We start from the raw sequence: 9,347 nt of genomic DNA on the forward strand, positions 1-9,347 counted from the left end.
ACTACCGACGAAGTGTAATTGTGTTCGTGGTCCCATGCATCCCCCCATTGTTTTTCGTTCTACGCCTTTGGCTCCTTGGGACAAACCATCGACACAGAGAATTGCTTAACGAGATTTCTATTCGGGGCACGTAACGACACCGCTTCGTGGGCTCTGTGTCCCGGTCATATCGTCCGAGCAATAAACAATATCGTCTCTGGTTCGAACGACGGGTCAAGGTGGATTGTTGAAATTCGCGAAATTTTGGCCACCCTCCCCCCTCGATGTGCCTAGATCTCGTGAGTTATTCTATATTTTATTTCGATGATATATTCATACTGATTAGAAACATTCGATACCTAACACTTGAATGCACAACTAATTATTCTTGTGACAAATTAATTGTTAAAATATGTTTACTCGTTTTGACTATAGCTGGTACGAATTCATGAGTCAATACTTTATTGTATTCATAATTATCCTCACGTTAGCCTGACTGTTCTGGCTGAATGAGTCAACGGGTCGATTGAATACAGAAGCTTTTTATTGAGCATTAATTATACATAAACGGTGTTGTTACCGCGTCCAGGTATCTTCCTGGGCTTCTTAAAGATATTACGTGTAGATCGGTTCAAACGTCGTTGGAATATCACTACTGAAATTACTTTCTCGACTTCTATTCAGTCATTTCGATTCACTTCCTATTGGTAGTTCCTGATTGGTATCTACAACATGTTAATCGATGTTTTTTCAGATTGTAAAAAAAGAGAAACAAAAACATGATCGATTGATCATCGATTTATGGCTACTTGTCTATTGGTTCTATTCAGGCGTTCGGTTCGTTTCACGAATATTTATATCACGCTGATTAACCCATTGTCGTATGATTTTTTTCGACGACTGTTTAGTCTGACTCGTCATTATAAGGCAAGGGTTTAATGTTCCTTCTAGAATGAAAAACAGAAATTAATTCTAAATACAACAGACCGATCCTGAACCGTTTAAAGCGAGTATCGTAAAGGTAACAGGGGCCTCAATTCCTTGTTGAGGCTGCTCGACGGATCGTTCAGATCTTGGATAGCCTGTCTGGTTTTGTTCCTCGAGTCCACTCGCATCAGTTCGTTTCGTTCCAGGACCTTCTCCAAGAGTTGCTTTAGTTGTGGCACGATCCCACCCTCTGCGGACGTTTCCAAGGTGTTTAGAACCTCGTCGGAGTATCCAGTGTACTTGCCGAAGCCTTGTTTCCTCGCGTCCTTGCTCAGCGAGTCGTACAGGTTCGCCAGCTGCTGAAGAGTCGCGCTCGGCGGCACTCGGGCGCGTTTCAAGTAGCTGATTAGGCTTGGCCTCGGCACTTGCGTGACCCTCTCGCCTAGACGTGTGAACCTACACAAATTGGGTTCGAAAGGACCGTCTCGTTAACCATTTAGACACCTGTTTGTCTAAATAAATTGGGCTGGTATTTCGAACAAATTCGTGTATTTGATAATTTTAGGCGATAGTAGATGTGAATGTATGGCAACAATTCTTCCGATTCCTCGGAAGTCGATTGATGTATTCAAATAAATCGACTCTCTCGCATAGACGCGTGAACCGTCAGTTGCTTTAACTAAAATGGAACACTGTTTGAAAATAGTAATTTTTCGGGCCAAGTTTAATAGGACTTTTTTTCCTCATTAGGTATTATCTATCCTGGAAGTTATGAACCCTTTTTTGGTTCACCCTATATCCTATATAATAAGATGCTTTACGTGTCTGCGCGTTTGTTAGCAAAATCTGTCAAGAGGCATTTTTTTGGTCATCCCGAAGACCAGGAAGGTTGAAATGAAACTCTTAAAAAAATCAAATAAGTTGTTTACAAAAAGTAAGTTGTTTTCAAAGAAGTATACTTTGAGCACCTAATTGTTTGAAATGAGCCTAGCTCAATATCTTTGCGGTACCATAGTAAAGCCTGGCAAAGACAGGCTTAAATACTAGTATTCAAATTGTAGGAGGAACAGCGAACAACAAACACGACACAGAATTAAAAAATTCAACAAAAACTACAATAAGTAAAATCTCTTCACCTGTTCTCGTCGTTCTCGTCTTCAGTGTGCTCCGTTTCGTTTTCGACCGAAACTCCTGCGGCGTTTTTCGACTCCGTCATGGTCGCAGTGTCCACGTCCAGGAATTCCGATGGTGTAGGTCGTAGAATTTCGTACACTTCCTGGACCACGCTCTCGACAGTGGGTTCCTTTTTCTTTTGCTCGATCGATTCCTCGACCGATAACGAACCAGTCGAAATACTCGTCGATCCTGCGGTCAGTGATGGCGATACATTTGAATTGTATCGATATTTGGTATCGAAATTTGGTATAGATATTTGGTATCCATACGTATTGATACTCAAAGTATGGGGAATAAAATATCAATATTATCGGTATCGATACTAGCAATTAAATCAAAAGTAAAAAATCGAAAAAATAAAAAATGAATCATTATTCAAGCAGATATTTGGTAAGACAGATTATCAGGTAACAACATGGAAAAGATATCGACCAATTGCAAAAACATTATAGGAAGTTCGCGATTGATATCATTTTCCTTACGATCTGTTACGTTACAGCAAATTCAGCGGTTGTATTGAAATTTCGATATTTTCAGATTAAGGATACTGTAATATCTCGTCACTTTAAGTATCGATATTTCAATTGAAAAGTATCGATATTTCGAATATGGCACATCACTACCTGCGGTCGTTTCCGTAGCGGAAGAAGCATTCGTGTCGACGGTGGATAGACTCCACTCGTGATGATTCTCTTCAGGGACTTCTTCGTTCGTCTCCTGGACGTCTTGCACGTCTTCCGGCGTCTCGTAATTCGTCTCCGGTGTCGCGTAGTTCGTTTCTGGCGTTTCCGCGTTCACCTCTGGCGATTCCTGATGGTTCGAGGTTTCTTCGATCGGTTCACTCGAGGTGTTTTCCGTCGATTCCTCGCCGATTTCGTACGATTTCGTCGTGTTTTCTACGGTATTCGACGTTTCAGGGATTATTTCCGTCGATACGCCATCTTCCTCTATTCCCTTGTCTGATTGGGTGGTCTCTGTTTCCGTTGAGGCTGTTGAAAATTCCTGATTCTGCTCGTACCAGTTTATGTGGCTGATGGGCGAGGTGTTAGCAATCGCTTCCGTTAACTGGAGTAGCTTCAATTGGTCCACCGCGTGGAATATCACCTGTACCAGGTGCGGTTGTTTCGTGTCAATCGATCTATTTCTATTTATGTTTATAACTTTCTACATAATCGTAAGTTTCTGTATATTCTTGCAAATGCCTTTGTAATTTTTGTTCGTTTTTTTGTTCATTTTTTTCTAATTTTTTATATAGTCCTGTAGAACTTTTGTGAAATTTTATTAAACTATCAGTTTTTATAAACTCTGGTGTATTTTTACGTATTATTGTGTATCTAAACTTTTTGTTTCTCCTCTAGACTTCCATATACTTGTATATTGTATCAAAGAGTTTATAACCCGGTTATAAATAAATATTATATCAGTATTATTATTACATAATATATATTATTTTTGGAGCATAATTCATTACTGGTCAATAGAAGAATGGTGCTGGTCGACCTAGGTATTGTTCTAATGGGGGGGCAAGTGTAAAGAAACGTTCAGTAGGTAATGAAATCGTCCCCGTCTCGTGAAGCGTCATAAATTTCCGTCGACGAAAGGGTAGGGTGCGTGATTAAGTCCCGTTTAATTAAGCGCAAGACTTACCTGCATGGCTGCAGGAAGATAAGAATCTGAGTACACAGGATTTGAAAACGCTGGCGGACCTCTGACCACCCCGCTGATAGCCTGCAGGAGGAAAGTGTTAATGAACCATTCGACTCGAACCGAATCCTACGATCCCCATACAGTAAATCCTCGACGAGTGTTCGAAGGCTTTTGGCCATTGACAAGAAGAAGTCCCCAGGTGTAGCTGATTTTTTAATGAGGTTTAACAAAGTGATAGAGTTTGGAGTTCCGAAACCAACGATATTCGTTTCAGTCGCATATGACCATTAGCACTTATCCAGGATTTACTGTATATCGTTTGCTATATGATATGCAGTTAAAGTAAACTTCTTTCTTTCTTGGGTCGCAGTTTCACACTATTTCTGTTAGAATGAAGCATCTAACAGGACTCTATATTTGAACTATCCCATATTTAGACCCCTATATTTGAACCCCCTCCTCCACTAACGAGAACATTATGGTTCGAGTTCAAGGGTATCCTAAAGTTAGACTTTCATAGATCCCCATTACGGTGGATACACAGAGTGACTAAGAAGTGAGATACCACGAACGTTCCTACGATCATTGCTCACCTGGTGAAACAGGAGGGTCACAAAGAGACAACAAACGGTGTTCATGATGGTCCTTCAAACACACTTCGACAGCTCCAATCCCGAAAACTACCTCAACAATTTCCCTCGAATTCCTTCTTTTAAAATTAAAAACTAGTAACTTCTATCACTTCAAGGTCACAACTTTTCAAAGACACGAATCTGAACACTTTCTTATCAGCGTCCGATCCTCTAGGGATGACGTCGTTCGCGCCGAAATTTGGTCCCTGTGGTGCACACAGTTTGCTCGCCAATGGCCGACTACGTGGCCACCGTTTCGATGGACCGGTCCGAAAATGCTGGACACCACCACCCCCCACAGGGAATTCTTTCGATTTTCCTTGATCGGATCGAGCGCCCGATCGAACGATCACGAGACACACGACTGGAACGAGGGAACGCAGAGCAAGCTGGTAACGGTTCCAGCTCGTCCTCGCCGCGCACACCTATATTCTACGTGTGATCGCGCGTACGTAAACGAGTCCCGGGTTCCTCCGTCACGTCTCCGCAGGTGTATTAACTGGCCTGGCTATCGTGACACTTAAATTAAGTTCGCGATCCATCGGCATGCGGACCGTGTCCGTGAACCACGGTCGATGCTTTTCCCGCTATATGCAACTGGTTCTTTGCGACTGTCCGGAGACACTGGACGGGACGGCGCTTATGGTAATTCAGCTGTTTATCGACGTTCGATCGGAGACCTTCAGGGAGGAAAAAAAGGGGTTCGAAACGGAGCGCTGTTTCATTCCTTTGAGTTGTATATCAAGTGGGGATGCGTTCGATTCTGATTCGATTTTTTAGAAGATTCCCTTGGGTAACACCTCACTGACAAGTATAATGCACAGACAAAAGTATGGTACCAGAGTTGAGTGATGGAACAGTAACTGATTATTCTGTTACGATAAAATGAAAGTTATGGAATCGGTATATACAGGGTGAGTCAATAAGAATTATTATCTAAATTAAACATTGTAATTAAAGCGTTTTAAGGGACGCATCGGATGGATACAAATAGATTTTTTTTTTAGATACCTGGGTGACTTTGAGTTTCAAATTTTTTTCTCTCATTATCAGACTTTTTTTCAGTCCCGTACTTTTGGCTGTTGGTGTATGTGTTATATATGACAGTGACGTGTTATCTAAGGGAATCGATCTTCTGAACAATCGAATCGGAATCGAATAATATCACTATGTTTTTGTCGCGAATTAATCAGATGCGTTGGTGGTCACTGTACGGAAACGATAGAGATATATTCGTATGGAATGTAGCTGGGACGAAAGTGAATCGGAAGGAACTGAAAAGGGGAACAAAACAAGATGGCGGCGAAACAAGTGGCGGTTCAGGAACACGATTGGGACTTTCGTTCTCGAGAGAGAGACTGCGACCTTGCACAAGGCTACCGGTAACGATCTCATGGAATGAAAAAAGGGAATGGAAGACATGGATCCTTCAAGGCGATTCAGTTATGGGAACACGGTTGAATACAATGGTAAAAAATGAAAGGTCGACCGGTTCTCTCGGAATCGTTTCGCGTTCCTCTTGATACAGTTCCAGAAACAGTGGAATCCTGAGAGAAAATTGAAAGAAGTTAATATTATATTTTACTTGTACGATTACTCTAGATGTTCACTGCCACTCGTAATTATTAGGATATTTATTCTGTACGAAAAATGTGATGCTTCCGCAAAAATAAGAGTAAGCAGTACAATAAGTATATAAGTAGAGATATAATATATAGGTATAACATAGGATGTGCCATATTCCTCAAGAGGTTAATATACCTTAGGCCAGTTTTATTAGTTTGTACAACATGAGCGTTGTTTATGAGCTTCAGCATCCCCTAAACAATATTTATTTCATACTTTCAGAGATTTCGTAATGCCACGTGACATTCACTGCATATTCGATAAGTGTTCGAATACTTACGAGTGTGAGTGTGCATCGGTAAACTAGTAAACGGAACACCAATCAGATTGTAGTTCGTTCTTCGCGAATAGTTAACTTTCAAGGACACAGACTATGAATACGTAATTTCTTTCTTCGCAGTTTTAAAATACAGCAGCAAGTTTTTTGTTTATCCTTTAATTGAATAATTTTCTAAGTTTAATTGTAGATAATTAGGATTAAGAAGACATTTTTCGAGAAAAATATTAGAGAAATGAAAGAGTTCTCCATATCAATGGCGTACGGAATACACCACCCGTGTCCTTGATTGTTAATAACCAGCGTTTTCCGATTGGAGAAGCCGTCAAGTTTCACTGCGATTAGGGAAATGGGTTCGACATGAATCAATCCGTCCTATGCCCATATGAATGGACATATACGTACAATTTGGTAATTTCGTCCTTATCTGCGAGTCATGAGGGTGCCCCTATACGATAAAGGGAACACGAGGTGTAAGGAACGATGCATATATATACTGGACATATTTCAACTCGGCTGCATTTCGACTGTAACGTTCCTTGTAAATTCTGTGAAGTTTCTGGAAACGTGTTTTTTGGGTGTAATCGGTATTGTCGCTAGGATAGAGATATACAATGCCGTCAGCGTTGGTTTTTCTACTGCTTTTAACGGTAACTTCACACTTAGCTTTATCGACTTCTGTTCAAAAGTGAAACAGAATTTTCGTGTACCTCAAATTGGATTTAATTTCGTTAAATATTTAGATCGTTGGAATACACTCGAAAGCCCTGGACACATTCATTGACGGATCCACGAACAAGATCGACGGTGAGGTACGATCAGAGGGGACAGGCGTGGATCAAGACACTTCTGCATCGAGTTCAAACGATGGAACCACTAAGAAGGTCAGTGTTTAACCCTTTGCACTCTAACGGTCAATCTTATTCACCACGTTATTTTTTGCACTAACCGGTGTTAAGATTTTAATATTATATTTTTCAATATTACATTTGTACAGCCTGACGGATCCAGCACCGCGAAACCGAGTCTTCTCACCTGGTTTCTCGCGCCCCTGTCGCAAAACGTGCAATTCTCGCCGCAAACTTTCCTACGGGACCGTATCGTCCAGTTGAAGGAGACGCTGAACAATCTTGGAGTCCAAGGGAACAGCGAGGGGAAGCAGTTTGGAAACGGGAACGGATTGCTGCAGGTTGCGGGGGCGAACGACGCTGGATATTACACGGACAGGCTCGATCCAGCCGGATTTTTCGGCGGAAACGGCTGGCTGGCGAACAAGGGCGGGATCCTAGGGGGTCCCGGGGTGATACTTTCAACGGGAAGCGTTCTCACGGATTATCCGACGCCGTACAGGAAGAAGTAGAACCGGGAGAAACGTAGAAATAACGTGATATCGTGGAATTTCGTTAGCCCAGGCCAGTGGTGGCGTAATCTTTTTATGTGCTCGTGCTAAAAATTTAGAAATAATATTTCTTGAGTTGCTGAGGTGCTGGGAAATTTTTAATAGGGGGAAGAATTATATAAAAAATGAATTATTGCAGAGTTTTATCCAGACAATTTTGAAAATTACTATAGAATTTTATAAAGAGGAACTTATAGCTTGTGATAAATTTTGTCGTAGAAAAATCAATATTAATATTGATATATTTATTAATGAAACGTTTTCTGTTGTACAGTCTTTGGCTAAAAAATTAGGGCCACCCACAATTTTCCAAATTTTTCGCGGTAATCGTATAATTGAATGGATTACTAAGGTACGTACGTATATATTACATAAATATGTATTAATAATTTGTGTTTCCCCCTTTGCTTTTATTACAGCATGTCGGGAGAGTTGCCTGGTAAAAGTAAAAAAATAATAAGGAATTACGTGCAATAATATATACATTATCAATATGTAATTATATGTACGTACTTTAGCAGCTAATGGAATTTATTATTAAATTACACTCTGATCTTTTCATTCCACGATTACCACGAAACATTTGGATAATTATAGGCAGTCCTAATTTTTTGGCCACGAACTGTACATTGGAATTTGTGCGTATTTACCGCAACGTCCACACGCGGTTCTACGAAAATTGTCGACGGAGGTTTCGTAGAACACAGAGGACCTGGTGTGTCGATATCAAAGTTTTAACGAGCTGTCCCCAGCTAGTCCTCTTGTTTCAAAGCGCAGCAACCAGGCTGTATAATGTGCATGCACACATATCACCTACTGGCCTGGAATTTTCTCCGACACGGATTTCCCCAGTGTCGCGGGAAAACGTTCAGAGGCCTCGGAAAACGTTTCGCTGAAACGGGAATAAACAGAAAAGAATTTCGACAAGGGGCCACGAGAATGTTCTGTGGTTGGTTCGTCGATTTTGTATCAATAAATTCCTACGCGTTTCGAAAAATCACAAAATCAATCTGAAAACGAATTTACGAGGGTCTGAAGCATTTCTCCCTATAAGATTATTGTCCTGGCGTGGATCCGAGTTCGGGACAATAATCGAGAGGAGTCTATACTAACCGAAGACAGACTTTGATACATTTTTAAAATAAGTGTTGCACCGGTGCAACTTTGCGGGTTAAAGGGTTAAAGCCGATGGATCAAGATTCCAACGATGAAGGGGATTTAAACGATCGATATTTTTGTGTCGCGTCGTGGCTGACGCTCCTGATCATATTAAGTTTACCGTATATAACGATAAACAGCAATGACCTAATGAGGTAGGCGTCAATCGATAGATGGAACAGAACCGAGAGGCCATAAACGTCCATTTTCCATTCGTGATACCAGCATCGGCCTCCTGATAGCTCAAGAGAGAGTTTCTAAGAGCACGTCAAGATTCTGGTAAGTATCGTGGCCAAAGACTGGGGGAGGGGTGGGGGGAAAATGTAACGTGCTCTTCGCTGTAATGGCCCCGGAAGTTTCACCCAACCCAGGGTCCGTTTCGCTACTTGCTCGTATAGTGGAGGACCTCGTGTCGGATTAGCCGCATTACCTACGGAACCGAAGACGTCCCCCGCCCATCCTCCCCTGTCTGTCATTATCGCGTGGAATTAGGGGGGGGGGGCAAATTAGATAGTCGACTTGCTGC

At 41.5% G+C, this 9,347-nt stretch overlaps 2 protein-coding genes across 2 annotated transcripts; one reads left to right on the top strand and one right to left on the bottom strand.

The window, feature by feature from the left end:
- Nucleotides 1-980: 980 nt before the first annotated feature.
- LOC107186218 lies at nt 981-4,367 on the bottom strand. Its single transcript, XM_015574040.1, has 5 exons — nt 4,323-4,367; nt 3,730-3,810; nt 2,647-3,186; nt 2,043-2,233; nt 981-1,362 (listed from the first exon to the last, which is right to left on the bottom strand). The coding sequence occupies exons 1-5, from the start codon at nt 4,365-4,367 to the stop codon at nt 981-983; spliced, it is 1,239 nt and encodes a 412-aa protein (XP_015429526.1).
- A 2,511-nt stretch (nt 4,368-6,878) lies between these two features.
- Nucleotides 6,879-7,624, top strand: LOC107186219. The gene is made up of 3 exons (XM_015574041.1): nt 6,879-6,914; nt 7,008-7,148; nt 7,262-7,624. The coding sequence occupies exons 1-3, from the start codon at nt 6,879-6,881 to the stop codon at nt 7,622-7,624; spliced, it is 540 nt and encodes a 179-aa protein (XP_015429527.1).
- Nucleotides 7,625-9,347: the final 1,723 nt, after the last annotated feature.

The sequence above is a fragment of the Dufourea novaeangliae genome, unplaced genomic scaffold (assembly GCF_001272555.1).
Source record: "Dufourea novaeangliae isolate 0120121106 unplaced genomic scaffold, ASM127255v1 scaffold64, whole genome shotgun sequence".
NCBI classification, from domain to species: domain Eukaryota; kingdom Metazoa; phylum Arthropoda; class Insecta; order Hymenoptera; family Halictidae; genus Dufourea; species Dufourea novaeangliae.

Coding starts and splice junctions, on each gene's coding strand:
- LOC107186219 (XM_015574041.1), top strand. CDS start 6,879: ATGCCGTCAGCGTTGGTTTTTCTACTGCTTTTAACG. Junction 6,915..7,007: donor TTTTTCTACTGCTTTTAACG/GTAACTTCACAC, acceptor TTAAATATTTAG/ATCGTTGGAATACACTCGAA. Junction 7,149..7,261: donor ACGATGGAACCACTAAGAAG/GTCAGTGTTTAA, acceptor ACATTTGTACAG/CCTGACGGATCCAGCACCGC.
- LOC107186218 (XM_015574040.1), bottom strand. CDS start 4,367: ATGAACACCGTTTGTTGTCTCTTTGTGACCCTCCTGTTTCACCAG. Junction 3,811..4,322: donor TGACCCTCCTGTTTCACCAG/GTGAGCAATGAT, acceptor TTCCTCCTGCAG/GCTATCAGCGGGGTGGTCAG. Junction 2,234..2,646: donor TTGAAATATCGATACTTAAA/GTGACGAGATAT, acceptor TTATCGGTCGAG/GAATCGATCGAGCAAAAGAA.